Consider the following 15685-nt stretch of genomic DNA (forward strand, 5'->3'; position numbering starts at 1 on the left):
ATTAAGTAATAAACTGAATAAGTCATAACATGACTATCTTATAGCTTATTTCAAACTGAACACGTACATCTTCATTACATTTTTTAAAATGTAGTAGAAATAGAAATTTATAATAGTACCTGATAAGCAAATCAAATCCGTGACTATCTTCTTGGCTCATTCGTTCTGGATGAACTTGAAGTTTCATAATGAACTTACTTTCAGCAGGGTTATAAGCATGCAGATCATAAAATTCTTCAGTTAAACCATCAGGGGCAAATGGTATAGGAACAAATCTCTGAGCCGATTTTTTAATTCCCTGAAGGCGATAACTATTGATTGAAATCTGCATTTTTGCATAAGTTTATGAATAAGATGTGTTAAAAATGGAGATTGTTTGCTATTTATATACCGAAACTTGCACTCTATGAAAAACAAATAACTTATCTTACAAAGAATTCTTCATGTTCAAAAAAAGTCTCCCTTGTCATATAAGCAAATTATAGTTTATGTTTATCTACATATACATATGTTAGTATTCAACATTATAATTCAACTGCATATCCAACTGGAAAATTAAATCAACTAAAGAGGGAGAAATACTGGACTTTCCACATAGGAGAACGGGTTGTGAAAATAGGGTAACTCTAATAGCTAATCCTTCCAGTTGAAAGTGTTTTCGAGAAAAAAAATCAAAATTAAGTTCGATGTACCTGATAATGCTCAATGTTCCCTGCATGGCATCTCTTCAATTTCTTTCCTTTCCTTTCTTCTCCAAGTACCTGTAAACTTAAATGTCAAAGGTACAATCTCTAATACAAGAAAAGAAGAAACATAAAAAATCCAAGATTGAGCAAGTTAGCAGTCATAAACATATATATATTCCAATGTATCCAGCTCATATTTCCTTTCTTTTAAAGAATCTTATGTAAAGATTCTTGAATGTTTATTTAATCATTTCCTATTGAGTACCATTTTCTTTATGCTTAATATTTAATTGTAAATTAGAATATTTTATTTAGATATTTGAATAAGATCATGTTTTAATTGACTATCTTAATTTCAAACAAATATTTTAATTAGATATCTTTGATTAATTATTTGTTGTGCGTTTTCATTCACGTATGAAATAGTTAAATTAACCACATAAAATATATCATTTATTTTATCTTTCTTTTCTGTAAAGACATTTTCCGATTGGTTATAAGAGTTTCTTTACTACTTTATGCTTCTTTTCTTTTTGGTCAATGATAGGCTATTATTAATATACAAACTACAATTCGCCAACTCTTTTTTCACAGAAAATCTGTAACAGGGACACAAAATTTAAAGGGTGCAAAAAATAATTTGGAATTTACTTGAAGGGCTTAGAAATAGAATTTACATTTATTCTTGAATAATAATTGTCTCTTCTCCAACAGACAACATGAAAGTTAAGTGAAGTTGTGCAGTCAAAGTATGTTTTAAGATATGTTGCATTTCATTTCTAAGAGGGCCTTGGAAACAAAAAAATGGTAGTTGGCCTCAGACTCGGGCACGATCATCAGTTGTCCTAGAGATTTCCCTGGTAGAATCTAAAAGGAGAAACACTATTTTAAATAAGATAATCGGACACATCATCAAACACCTTGAGTGCATATTCAGGACGATTTAATTTTACACGTCAATTTGTCACCTTAAATTTCCAGCACGATAATTTAGTTAAGACACCAATTAGATAATAACAAAGATAAAATTCATCGAAGAGATCAAATATGTAAATCGAGTACAATTACATTAAAGTCAAAATTTCATGAAGAAATTACGTTTAAAAGAATTATAAACACAAAAAATTGTTATTATTAATAAAGCAAGGCCGTGAAAAACTCAACCAAGAGTCATCCAATTTTCAGAAGTGAGTGAGAGAGGCGCAAAGTAACAGAAAAATTGAAGAGAACTGTAGACATACCTTCGAAGCAGGAAACCCAAATCTTGTGAAACATTGATTCTAACATTTAAGATTGTAAATCCTAAAATAAGGCTGCAATTAAGAGATGATACCATTTTGTGAGTCTAATATGGCGGAATTTACTCCAAAAGATAGATTTATCTCATCTATCAAACTCGAAGCTTAAAACGTTTGTGAAAATCGGGAGAGCGGTGGTCATCTAATCAAGCGGGCCCTGATTTGATATTGAAGCCTAAAATCAGTGGAATTTTGGGGGCGCTTATACTATACGTTAGGCTTTCCGTTAGAGCTGGCACAGGAAACATGTTAATTTGGCCTAAACGATGACGCAATACCTGCGTAGGTCGTCCGAAACATGCAGAAATGTTGAGGAAAGCTTGACAGTCCGATTTGAACCCTGTAGACAAACAGAAAACAGCAAGCAGCAGATGGATTGACCATCGAAGAGGTGAGAAGCAGAAGGAACAGTTGAGAGACTTTACGAAGGAGGAGAGTAAGTTAAAGCATGAACAAGTACCTGCGCAGCTGGTCCGAAAGAAACCCAGATCTTCAGCAAAGGCGGAGAGAGAGATTGAAATTGTGGCTTCAGAGAGAGATTGAAAGTGTGTAGAGAAAGAGGATATACTAAGGAGCAGACGTATTAGCCATTGAAGAGATCACAAGTAGAAGGAAGAGTTGAGAGAATAGTGCTATTGTAGGAAGGAGGCGAGAAATTAGGGTTACCAATTTGTCTGATTATAGGAACAAAGTTGTAGAGAAAGTGTGTTTATTTATTGATGTACAATTAGTACTACCATTAGTACAATCCCAAAATGCAGTGTTGGTCCTTTTAAATGTACAATTAGTACTGCCTTTGGTACAATCAAATAATGCAGTGTTGGTCCTCTTTAAGTGTCATTTCTATATAAGGGTAATATAACATTATCTTTCAAAAGGCGAGGACCCATTCATTGAAAATTTCAAAAGGAAAATAAAATTGGTAGGAAAATGTTGAATTGACTTTAATCGAGATTAGGGGTGTGCAAAAACCGATTTAACCAATAAACCGAATCGAAAAAAATACTATTGGTTTATTGATATTGGGTTATTGGGCTAACGGTTTTTAAAAGGTTTTGCAAAAAATTTTATTGGGTTATTGGTTCGGTTTCCGGTTTTATAATTTTTGTTAATGGTTAAACCGATAACCCAATAAGACTATACTAAATTTACTAGTCTTATTGTTAATGATTAAACGATTGTTACTTTCACACTTTTTCCTTTGAATGTGTCTAGTGTCTAAACTTGCAAGAAAAATGATTGTTACTTTTATGATTATTACTTTCATGCCAAATGCTGGAAAAATCATATGGTTTATTTGAAAATTTTCTTATCGTGTATATAATATATATGAGTATTTTCTTATTGGTTAAACCGAAAACCGAACCGTTAAGTACCATAAACCGATTAACCAAAAACCGATAAGAAATATGTTATTGGTTTGGTTATCAGTTTGACATATTTACAAACCGAAAACTGATAAACCGAACCAATAACACCTAAAACCGAACCGAACCGACCGATGCGCACCCCTAATCGAGATCATCTCAATCTCACAAAAAACATGATCAATATTTTATTGATTGCGATTTCTTTTAATAAGTGAATTTATAAAGGTTGAATTTTTTTCTCCAAAAAAACAAATTTAGGGGTATTTACAATTTGGATAAAAAATGATCTAAATCGAAAAATCAAATCAAATTAATTAAATAAACTGATTTTATTTGGGTTTGAATTTGGTTTGAATTTAAAAATAGATAATATTTGATTTGATTTAGATTTTGTACAAAAAAATTGAAGAAATAACCAAATCGAACCGATAAATTATATACATTTATTTTACTATTATACATGCATAATATATTATTTTTGTAAACAATTTTAAATATCTTAAATATGTTTTCATCAAAATTTATTTATGAAAGCAAAAATGTCATAGACACGTACATTTATTTTATCGATTTAATGTATGATGTATATAAATGTCTATGATAGTTTTTTGATAGGACTAGGAATACATTGTCTCTTCCTTCTAAGTCAGAATGATGAATTTTGAAGTTTTAGTCACGGTAAATTAAGTGATCGAAACGTCTGCAGTGTTAATTGTTTTAACTATATTTCATTTCAAATGAATTGTTATCTTTTTCCCCTCTTCTGAATGAATATTTTTTTATTTTTTTTAATGTATGATTAATAATTGAATCAAATCGAACCAAAATCGATAATACTTAAATCAACAAATGTATATTATATTTAGTTTTGATTTAATTTTGATAATATAAGAACCAATTAAATTAATTTAATTTTAAATTTGACCAATAATCGATCCAAACCGATCCATGAACACCCCTATCCAAAAGATATAAGATAATACCTTTTCATTGATTCTTAAAAAAATACTTTCAACAAATTCAATGGGGTGGGGGGTTGTTGGGAGTTGACCTGACTGGCCTTAAATAAAGCAAAAATATTTTTTAAAAAAGAAAAAAACATTATTTGCCTTAGTCAAGTCCACGTATTGCCAACGTGTCACATTTCAAATTCTAAACAACTTAAATTGCATGGACGACATTGCCCTTTTGCAATGTCTAATTCATGCAACCACTTTTGAAAATAATTCTATTATATTTAATGATACTGATATTTGAGTTAATTATTAAATAATTTCGTAGGTGTTTGATGGTAGATTTTAAATATTTTTTTGTAAGCGGTTAACCATAAATGTTGAGATCATATTTTAGAAATTTATCTTCAAATATATATGTAATATATTTAATCTTGTGACCGAATTTTGAAATCTAATATTTAAATATTTTCAAGTTCTTAAAAACTAACTTAGATTCTTAAGAGAAATTTAACTTATATTTACAAAACTTCAATTCGTTCAATTTCAAAATCTCAAATTTCAAGTTCAAAATCTCAAATCAAATGGGAGTTGAAGCACTGATCCATATTTAGTATTCAACTCTAATTTGACTTTGAAAATTTTATAATCAAAGACTAGTTTTAAAATAATAAAAAAATTATTCCAAAGAAAGTGAATAATTTTCGTGATCGGCTCATTTTGTCTACGACTCGTATAAAATTTATATGAGAAAATATAATCTAATTTTATTTTTGAAGTTCTTTTATTGAAATTTAAATCCTAATTATCTACCTGTTTTATTCTAGTGATACCTCTTATTTTCATAGTCAATTTCAACTATATAAACATTTAAAATGTACCATATAGTGTGAAAATATTCAATTATTTTATTTTAATTCAAGCCATTAAGAAGTTATTTTATACCACTAATAATAAATTCAAATACCTTTTGCCATATACCTTTTCAGCGTGTGAAAGGTTAGGTGAATCTAGAGAACTTAGATTTAGCATTTCATAATTAGTAAGTAATTAATTAAAAAAGGGAATAAATGGAAGCTTGTGATTTTATTTTATTTTATTTTCATGGGGACAATTGGAAAGGCCAATATTTCTTAAAATACTAATTATAATATTATCAAAAATTGTACTGATTTAATCGCATATATCTTCTCTTACCAAAAATAACTGAAAAGAATTTTTTTTTGTCCAATTAAATTTTAGAAATACAATTTATTTTAGAAAGAGCACAAGAAATTTTGAATTTCTTTATGTGATTGTGATTTTAATTTAAATAATTCAATTATGACGTACTACATCATTAACAAATACAATTCCATCACAATCCGTATATGTAATTAATAGTTCTTGCTTTCATATTAATTATGTGACGTGTGACAACCTAAAACCTTCACTCGTGAAAATAAAATAAATCATAGTCAATGTTTTAATATTACATTATAGTAAAAAGATAATTTTTAAATCCAACACATACATCAAACTATATTACTTACTTTATCAATGATAAAGGTGGTAGATTAAACTAATTCATAATAGTTACATACGTATTAATTAAGGTTAATATATATTAGGTGCATATACACTGTGGATAATATCTTTGAGATGTTTTAGATTGTTATAGGGAAATTGTTTATATCCATATCCCACGAATCAAACGATCCAAAATGTTATCACCAACAACAGTACTCTCTTTGTCTCATTTTATGTGATATATTTCATTTTTCGAGAGTTATACAGTTTAAGTTTGATCGGGAATTGAAACTTGTTTGAATCTCGTAATTCGAAATGTGTCACATGAATTGGGATGGAGGAGTAATGTTTTTTTGGTTGTTAGGTAAACTTTTTAAATGGACGAAAATACCCTCAAAGAGAAAAAAGTCCTACAAACTCACCAACTTTCAACACGCACGCAATTTCCCCTTCCTCCTCATTTCTTTCACCAGAAAATCAATCTCTATATATAAATGCATCCAATTAATCCTCTTCAACAACCCCAATTTCATTACATATTGTTATAGTTAATAATATCAAAATGTTTCATATAAAGAGCTTGTTATAGGAATTTACATTACAACAAAAAGACTCATTCTTTTATCCCTTTTATTCAAGATTCTTCTTCTTCCCAATGGAAGCTGTTAGATTTAGCAATAAAATTCAATTTCATTCTTCATCTTTTTCAAATACCCATTTTGGATTGATCAATTTTAGGAAAACCCATTTAGGATTTCAGCCAAAAATTCAAAAAAAATGGAAAAGTTTGAATCTTTCTGGTGGTGGAGATCAAAGATTGAAAAAGGAAGATTTTTTGGAGAAGAAGCAGAGGGGATTTACTGTGAAGTGTACAGCAGAGGGGATAGAGAGGGGAATGCTTGTTGGTGGAAGAAGTGAAGAAAGAGAGTTTATGGTGGCAGAGAGATTTAAAGTGGTGGCTTTAATGGCTTGTGTTATGTGTTTGTGTAATGCTGATAGAGTTGTTATGTCTGTTGCTATTGTTCCTTTAGCTGCTAAACATGGATGGAGCAATGCTTTTTTGGGTATTGTTCAGGTACTTCTTTTGCTTATTTAATGGCTTCTGCTCTTATTTTTCTTATAATTGTGCTTTGAATTGCGAGAGTCTATCGAAAACAGCCTCTGCACCTATAAATAAAGATAAAAATAAGTTCCGCGTACATCCTATGCTCGTACCAATGGTATCACACACGGTATGTTGCTGTTGTTGTGATAATATTGAGTGCAATTCCTCATTATAGTTTATTCCAATATTACACACTTGGGGTGGGGTGGGGTGGGTGGGGGAATGAGGGGGACCAGTCTTTGTGGTTGATCAGAATGGTAGCTGTTATTTACCTGCCAAGTCTGCTAATATAAAAGACTGAAACAATGGAAAGCAAGAAAAGCCTAAGATATGGTCAGCTTGCATGCCTCACCCCCCTCCCAAGTGGTGTTAGCTTATAACTCTTTTTTTTTTTAAATGACTCTGGTATGCGGGCCAGCTTTCGCACATCTTGACTAATTCCATTGGATAGCTGCCACCTCCCACCAGCATCATGTACTAGGTGACTCTGTCCAACAAGGCTAGGATAGATGAGAAGAATTTGTCTCTGCTGAGGTTTGAACCTGAGAACTCACGTTTCTCAACAAGTGTTAGCTTTTAACTCTTTCAAGTAGAAGATTGCAAATTGTTTTTTACCTTTAAGGAGATGAACTTTCATTCAAGTTACGTGTAATGGTCAATAAAGCGTGTGAAAATAATCATTTAAATCCCAGTTGACATAAAAAAAAATGATAGGTGATTTTTCTCATATTCTTGAGCTTTAGTGGATAGAGTTATGCAACAACTCGTAGGCGGTGAGACTTTTAAATGAGATGAACTCTAAAGAAGAATGTATATCTGAGTCATCAAGCTTTGTCTGCTAGGAAATTCACATTCAACCACAAACTGGGGATGGATTCTGATCTGGGTGGGACCTCTATCCTGGCCTTTTTGTTGTATTTCTAAGAGTTTAGTTGCTGTTTGGGTCCCTTTGTTGGCTTTACTAAAACTTAAAAGCATTTTCCTTGCTCCCAAAAAGGGATGTCACTTTCCTGTTATTTCTTTAAACAATTAGCTATTTAGACTAATCTGCATGACTATTTCACTATAAACTTGTTATCTTTTACCAGCACAGCTCCGCGTAACTTTGACCTACCAAGTTTAGGTAAATCGGAAGAAATCACGTACTAATGTTTTTTTTGTTTTTAGCTCTAAATGAAAATTTATTCACTTTATTGACCCTTAAGTCACAACCTCCTCACCTTAAGGACAAGTCATTTTCCTGCTTCTAAGATTAGTTGGTAGAAGATACATATCTAACAACAATTGAAAGTGAAAGCCACCAACAAACCTTCTTCATTTTCAGCACTATCTCTCCTTTTGTAGTAGGTTTATTACTCATTTAATTTATACATATTACTAAAATGTTTTATTAATCATTTCTTTGAGGGAACCCTTTTTTTCTACTGGTAGCTTTGGAAATGAAACTTTTAACTTATTTTTCTTTTTGGGTGGAGTATACAAGACAAGTAGGCACAAAAAAGTTTGACTTACTCTATTTTAAATTGATTGTCCTAAGTTGATCTTATAGTCAAATTTATACAATCTGACCAGTGAAATATTTTTTGATTATCGATTTAGTCTTAAGAATTTCAAGAAAAAAACAAGAGAAAAGGAAGAAAAACAGTCTATCTTATTAGCTTACAAAAAATTCCTTTAGTATAATTAAGGCATTAAGTTTTGGATGCTAATGTAATATTGATCAGACCTGTAAACTCTAGTTGTAGCACTGTAGACGGGCAGATGATTGCGAAGAATAATTCTGGACACATCATAATTATTCCAAGTATAGTTATGGTTCATGCTTGAGGTTTCTGTTATTACACATCTTTGAAATAGGAATATTTATGCTCCAAACAAAATTTATTAGTGATTTAGGTTGATGCAGCATGTAATGTCAGTTGGATATGTAACGGTCTTGCCGTTAGAGTATCAATTTAAAACCTAGTCAGCTGCTGCTGCTTCAGTATAGAGTAATATGGTTGAGCTTCCCATCGTTCATACATAGCTAGAAATGCCAAGATTATAGATAAAGAGTTATAACAAGGCATTGCATTTATTGAATATATTTTTATGTCTATAATGCTGATGATGAAATAATTGTCGCTTTGCTAGTCATCTTTCCTCTGGGGTTACATATTTTCCTCGGTGATTGGAGGAGCGTTAGTTGATAAATATGGAGGAAAGAAAGTGATTGCTTGGGGTGCAGCTCTTTGGTCTCTGGCTACTCTCCTTACTCCATGGGCAGCAAATCACTCCACAATCAGTCTCTTGGCCATTCGTGCTTTCTTTGGTCTTGCTGAAGGAGTAGCTTTGCCTTCCATGAACACTCTTTTGTCCAGGTAATTTGAATTTCTCATTGTAGCATAAACACCTAGCAACTTCAGTATTTTTTTGAAGTCGCCTCATTTTTGACTTGTGGCAAATTGAGAATACTCATAAATACTGAAAATGCTGACTATAGCTTGAAACGCCAAAATTGCGGAAACCTATGATTATGTTACTGAAAGAATTTTTTCTTGCAATTTCAACAGTAGCTGAGTTTGTATGTGCCTCCAATTATGCAGGTGGTTTCCATGCCATGAACGGGCAACTGCTGTTGGAATATCCATGGGTGGTTTCCATCTTGGAAATGTTGTGGGTTTGGTGCTAACCCCATTATTTATGACCTCAGTTGGAATATCTGGTCCGTTCATCCTTTTCGCATCTCTTGGACTTCTCTGGCTTACAACATGGATTAGCCGGGTAACAAATGATCCACAAGAAAGCAATTCTATCACTAAAGCAGAGTTGAGGTTAATCCAAGCAGGGAAATCAGATTCTTCTTCTTTAAAAAAAGGAGAACTTCCACCACTGCGTCTGCTATTGTCAAAAATGCCCACTTGGGCTATTATCTTCGCTAATGTCACTAATAATTGGGTACCCCCTCTTTCTATGACTTGGTTCTTTATTGATATTAGAACATAAATGTCGTTACTTTTGGTGATAAAATGTTGAACTTTGAAGATTGTATAATGACCTTTAAAACTCTTTAACTTGTTGCAGGGATATTTTGTTCTTCTGTCCTGGATGCCTGTTTATTTCAAAACGGTGAGTCATGATTCCCTTGTTTAATCTGCCTTTTTGCCTTTGGCAACACAGAAGATCTTGCATGAGTTCATCTTGCTAAGAAGATTAAAAGAAGTTCCCTCTATATAATATGTTCTAAGTTACATTCTTCAACTTGTGGTGTGGTTGCAAATATACCAAGTGTTTTAGACTGAGAGCCAATTATTAGAAAAACCTTGAAAGTCTTCCTGATATCTGTTTGAATGAAATTGTTTCCGCTGTTGCTAGGTTTTCAATGTGAATTTGAAGCAAGCAGCTTGGTTCAGTGCAGTGCCTTGGGGTACAATGGCAATCTCAGGCTATGCTGCCGGAGCTGCATCAGATTTCCTAATCAAAGCAGGGTACTCATTGACCTTTGTCAGGAAAGTCATGCAGGTAACGTATTGACTTCTCGAAACAGGATTCTTTTTCCTTTTTTATTGGGCTAAAGGGCAAGGGGAATCAACTTTTTCAGGTGATATTATACTAAAATTGTAGTTTACATTGTCTATAGAGATCACGAAATAACTACCTATAATGATATGGTGATTTTTGCAAGAATTACACCTTCTTTGAGAAAACAGTCATGAACAGCAAGTCATCTATTACATTTATACAACACATGAGTAGTTCTTCATCTCCTCCCACTTCTTCTCCTCAATTATCATTTATAGATATGAAAATTACATTGATAATCCACATTTCTTTTCTGCTATTCGAAGGGTACTGCTAATCCAAAATCTTAGACTACTATTCATGTTGTGTTGAACTTTTAATGAAATTCTCACGTCTTGTTTTAAACATTGCAGTCTATTGGTTTCATTGGACCCGGGGTGGCTTTACTCTGCTTGAATTTTGCCAAAACGCCCGAGGTTGCATCAGTGCTGATAACCATAGCCCTGAGCTTCAGCGCTTTCAGCCAAGCTGGTTTTCTACTTAATATGCAAGTAAGGCAACATAACTCAATTGAATACACTTCTATAACCTCACAAGCCAATATTGATGCTTTACTTTGAAAGTCAATTTACTTAGCTTGCGTTTTCTGTTTGGACAGGATATTGCACCTCAGTATGCAGGATTTCTACATGGTATGTATTTGTACTAACTAATCTTACTTCTACGACTCTAAGAGATTGTTCCATTGACAATCTAGTAGTAAGGGGATTATAATGCAGGAATTATTTATGCGGTGAATAATAATACAAACAACAACAATAACATATCCAGTATATTCCCACACATGGGGTCTGGGGAGGGGTGGGTGTATGCAGACCTTACCCCTTCTTTTGTGGGGTAGAGAGGTTGTTTCCTCAGCTCAAGAAAAAACATATTCAAAAGAAATGCACGAGTCAAAAGCTATGATGAAAATTCGAAGAAAGAAAGGAAAGTACTGACAGTAGAAATAGTAAAGACAATCAAAGTAAAGAAACTCAGTTGCAAAATATGAAGGAGAGACAGAAAGTACTGGGAGGAGAGCGGTGAATAATTATACATGGATTGTCATGTAATTTAAGAACATTTTCATCTTTAAATACTCTTATCTACGTATTGATAATATACATAATTTCCTTTAGAAGTTAAACCCAAATTAGAACACAACGTTAAGTTTCCAGTACTACATTCCATATACCAGTAACCAAACGTTGTATTAGTTTTATTGATGTTATACCATAAAATAAACGTTGTATATGTAATACGGACGACCTCTATGTGCAGCTAACAATTTTTCTATTTGTGAAACAGGGATATCTAATTCAGCAGGAACACTGGCAGCTATAATCAGCACAATTGGAACAGGGTTCTTTGTACAATGGCTTGGATCATTTCAAGCATTCTTAACTCTCACTGCTTGCCTCTACTTTGTTACAGCCATCTTTTGGAATGTTTATGCCACTGGAGAGAGAGTCTTTTAGACTATATATTATCTATGTTGCTCAAGACTCTTCAAAAATGTCAAGGGTGTGTGTCGAATTAGCCAAAAGTGTATGTGCGGCATCGAAAGTGAAGAGTGTGTGCAACTTATTATATTATACTCTAATATAATATATTCTCCATCATGGCTTATAAATTCATTAAGAGATTGTAGGAAGGACCACAAAGTACATCTTTTTACAAATATTCCATTTTTTCTTTTCACTCAAGTCTTGGGGATGTGAGTGAACAATATGTTAATTTATTTTTCAGTGTAGTTTTACTATTTTATCTTTTTCTGTAATGAAGGAAAGATGAATAGCTTACTTTTTTTTTTCTTTTTATTCCTTGTAAGCATCTAGTTATTACTCCCACCGTCACATAGCAATTGATCATCTTACTAAAAATAGTTGTCTATAGTAATTGTCTACTTTGCTAAATTAAGAAAGCATTAATTAATTTTTTTTTAAAGTGTTCATAATTGTTTGTAAAATTCTCAAGATTTTTTTTTAAGTCGTAAATTAGTAAAATTATCTTCTTATTTATGATTTCTTAATATACGTGTCAAAAAGAAAAATGATCAACTAATATGAGACGCAGGACATACTTATTGGAATCATAATTGTTCTACTATAATTCCTACACACTACAGACCACTAAATTTAAATGAGTTTAAGTTCTATGAACTTAGGTAAAAGAACTACTTACACAATCAAGTCATTCAAAAGGTAATTACAGATAATCCTATTTAATAACATTAATTGATAATTTAGAATAAAGGGAAAGTAACTTGCTATAGTTGTATCATACTCTGATGGTATCAGGGATGAAGAAGTAGTGATTCAGTGAATAGAATAAGGGGGAAATCGGGTAATTAGTTTGAACTGTGGGTCCAATTTGGATAAATACTTCGCCCAATGGGTCTAATTTGTGTAGTTTTCCCAAAGAAAAACTGTACACCTCAAAAAATTCTATGCTAAGACTTGAACCATTCTTCATATGCGTATAAGGTCTTATCGGGTGATTCTTAAGTTGTGCTTACGTGTTAAGGTCAATTCTTTAGGATGAGAATAGATTTGGAGTTCAATTAAAGTAATAAGAACCATCTATCACAAAGTTGAGTTGAAAGCTTCCTTACAGATTGAGTTTCAATATAAAATTTTAGTTGGGTCAACTTCAAACGATCATATCTCTTAAAATATGAAGAGTTAGGTCGCCCATAACCTATCAAACTAAAGGTTTATGAGTTTCTTTCCAACTCCATCAAGTTTACATTAATTAGAGTTGGGAGTAAAAAATTTATGCCCGTTTCAGTGAATCCTTGTCATGCAGTCGTTGTTTCATGGCCGACACTACGGATGATGGAATGTTCCATGGTTACAGAAACTTCATGCACGTGTTCCAAGGTTACTTTGGTCCTTTTCCGAGCTTTTTAGCCTCAATTTAAGTCTTTTTTGGGCGTTTTAAAGGAGTATATCATTCAACTAACTGGTTGTCCTTTCATTATCATCAACCTAAACACTCAAGTCTCCAAATTTTTTTCTCAAATCTCACCTAGGGTTCCTCTTCTCCATCAAGAACCCTAAAACTTCCATGTCAAAAATTTAAAATACAAAGAGAATTCTTCCATCCAAGGTTTGCCCAAGTTCTTCCACTCTAAGAACTCCATAAAAGGGTTTCTTTTCTCAAGATCAAGCACCAAGATTCCAAGATCAAAGATTTCCTCAAAGAAAGCTAGTGTTCTTCCTTAGGCTCAAGAAAATGAAGTTTCCAAACCCAATAGCTTTATAATCATATATGCAAAGCTATTCATAGTGTTGGACTAAGTTCGTATTCACGCCCTACATTTAAATTCAGTCAGTAAAAAGATAAATCTAGGGTTCTACCCAAAGTTCCATGAATTCTGAATTTGATTTGTGTTTCTTACTCTGAGTTCTGATTTCTTAACTATTGTGACTATGGTATTTTATGTGTTTCGATTCTTAAGTAGTTGTTCATGCTTAAATTACCACATGAACCCTAGTTAATGAGATTTTTGTTGTAAGCTTTTGTCTGATTATTTCCATTTGATTATTTACATAAAATTGACAAGTAGTCACACGTGTCCTACATGACATAATACACACGATTAATCATGTTGGACACAAAATTGCCATGTAGGGTGTCATGTAGGACGAATGCGTCTATTTGTTCAATTTTATACAAGTTGAAGTGTTTATTTATGCACACCCAAAGTTAAAGATCATAATTGTCCGTTGAAGTCAAGTTAAAGATCGTGTTTATGTATTATGTCTTTCTTTTAATCCTTTTTTCTTTGGGTAGCAAAGGGCCTAGTGATATTCAATTACCAATCCCCAAAGTCATCAAGTAGCAAACTAGTTTTTTTAAGTTATCCAACAAGTAACAAACTAACAATAGGACAAAATTACAATGGTCAACATGGAAAAAACAAGATAAAAATGGGACCAATCAACATATTTCTGAAATCTCATATATTCTTTTGCCATCACACATCTCTGATAAAAAGAAAGACCATTTTACAAAAATTACTATTTTGAAGATGATAACTTCAAACCCACCTTTTCCTTTTTTATTTCTTTAATTTCCCAAACAAATAGCATTACCTAGCAAGGCCCACAATTTTACATCTTTTTAAAAAAAAATAAAAAAAATCACATACTTGGTCAACCACACCAATTTTTATTGGATCTTGCTGCTAAAGTTTGTGTTTTTGTCATACCCAAAACCTTAATTTGTTGATTAGATTTCTGGGTTTTTGATTGTGAACTCCAAGGTATTGACCTTAGAGCCAAACCCCCCAAGAAAATTGATTCAACTAAGCATTTTTGGGGTTTCTTGAACTGTTTTTCTTGATAAAATATTTCTGTATTATTGATGATTGGTTCCAAGATCTGATTTTTAATCAAGAATTCCAATTTTTTGTCTGTTTGATTAAGTTTGCAGTTGTGGGGAGCTATGAATTTCAGAAGCATGGAGGAGTTTTGGCCTTACTACATGAATCATCACTCAAAACCAGCAACAAGGCGTTGGCATTTTGTTGGTACACTTTGCAGTATCTTATGCTTGGTTTACACAGTGCTGTTTAATAAGTGGTTTGTGATACTTGTGCCAATTCTTGGGTATGGCTTGGCTTGGTATAGTCATTTTTTTGTTGAAGGGAATGTTCCTGCAACATTTGGACACCCTTTTTGGTCTTTGTTATGTGATTTCAAGATGTTTGGTTTAATGCTCACTGGTCAAATGGATAGAGAAATCAAAAGGCTTGGCAAAAGGCCTGTTTTACAGGTCTATTAATGTTCTTCTAAGCTCTCTTGTCTTTGTTCTGATGGATATACTTGTAACTGCATCAACAAATGCTTTTTCTTTCTGTTCAGCTTTACAGACTGATACTGGATTCTCTAGACATGTATATAAATCTACTGTTGGTTGTCAACTTTGCCAATGGAGCGTGTTTTTTGCTATACTAGTTTTGTTCCTGGATGATACAAATCTAATATAAGCACATGTTATGTATGACTAGAATTATTTGATGCTACCAAGTAAGGGAGTGTAGCTCTTCTTACTCACAAGGTCGAGGTTCAAATCCCAGCCAAGTCATAATAAAGTTAAAAGTGTTCCTTCCCATTTGCCTAAGCTTTGCTGGGCAAAGTTACCTGGTGGGAGGTAGAAGGTACTTGGTGGAATAGTCAAGACGAACACAAGTTTCCCCGGACACTGTTATTATTAA

At 32.6% G+C, this 15685-nt stretch overlaps 3 protein-coding genes across 4 annotated transcripts in view; 2 read left to right on the forward strand and 1 right to left on the reverse strand.

Moving 5' to 3' along the window:
• The window catches only part of LOC107058020 (uncharacterized), a 4221-nt gene extending 2814 nt beyond the window's left edge, over positions 1-1407 (reverse strand). Inside the window, exons 1-3 of the mRNA XM_015303278.1 lie at positions 1399-1407; positions 693-761; positions 68-325 (exon numbers count right to left, since the gene is read on the reverse strand). Coding sequence (XP_015158764.1) covers positions 68-325; positions 693-761; positions 1399-1407 — 336 coding nt within the window. The remainder of the gene's footprint in view (positions 1-67; positions 326-692; positions 762-1398) is intronic.
• A 4868-nt stretch (positions 1408-6275) lies between these two features.
• LOC102580589 (probable anion transporter 3, chloroplastic) lies at positions 6276-12396 on the forward strand. The gene is made up of 8 exons (XM_006363000.2): positions 6276-6891; positions 9055-9281; positions 9507-9858; positions 9985-10029; positions 10276-10422; positions 10836-10973; positions 11081-11114; positions 11770-12396. Exons 1-8 carry the CDS (start codon positions 6472-6474, stop codon positions 11937-11939), a joined length of 1533 nt encoding a protein of 510 aa, XP_006363062.1. The 5' UTR covers positions 6276-6471; the 3' UTR covers positions 11940-12396.
• A 2062-nt stretch (positions 12397-14458) lies between these two features.
• Positions 14459-15421, forward strand: LOC102580932 (uncharacterized). Of its 2 annotated transcripts, none has more exons than XM_006363002.2 (2): positions 14459-14731; positions 14902-15421. In XM_006363002.2, exon 2 carries the CDS (start codon positions 14914-14916, stop codon positions 15250-15252), a length of 339 nt encoding a protein of 112 aa, XP_006363064.1. In that variant the 5' UTR covers positions 14459-14731; positions 14902-14913; the 3' UTR covers positions 15253-15421. The 2 variants fall into 2 exon arrangements, with proteins under 2 accessions (XP_006363064.1, XP_006363063.1); XM_006363001.2 differs by having other exon boundaries at positions 14460-14731; positions 14895-15421.
• The last annotated feature ends 264 nt before the right edge of the window (positions 15422-15685 follow it).

This window comes from Solanum tuberosum, unplaced genomic scaffold (assembly GCF_000226075.1).
Source record: "Solanum tuberosum cultivar DM 1-3 516 R44 unplaced genomic scaffold, SolTub_3.0 scf00409, whole genome shotgun sequence".
In the NCBI taxonomy this organism is placed as follows: domain Eukaryota; kingdom Viridiplantae; phylum Streptophyta; class Magnoliopsida; order Solanales; family Solanaceae; genus Solanum; species Solanum tuberosum.

What these genes read in the sequence shown, in the direction of transcription:
- LOC102580589 (XM_006363000.2), top strand. Translation starts at nt 6,472, where the DNA reads ATGGAAGCTGTTAGATTTAGCAATAAAATTCAATTTCATTCTTCATCT. An exon ending in TGCCTGTTTATTTCAAAACG is followed by an intron (nt 10,030 to 10,275) that starts GTGAGTCATGAT and finishes CGCTGTTGCTAG; the next exon opens with GTTTTCAATGTGAATTTGAA. An exon ending in TTGTCAGGAAAGTCATGCAG is followed by an intron (nt 10,423 to 10,835) that starts GTAACGTATTGA and finishes TAAACATTGCAG; the next exon opens with TCTATTGGTTTCATTGGACC.
- LOC102580932 (XM_006363002.2), top strand. Translation starts at nt 14,914, where the DNA reads ATGAATTTCAGAAGCATGGAGGAGTTTTGGCCTTACTACATGAATCAT.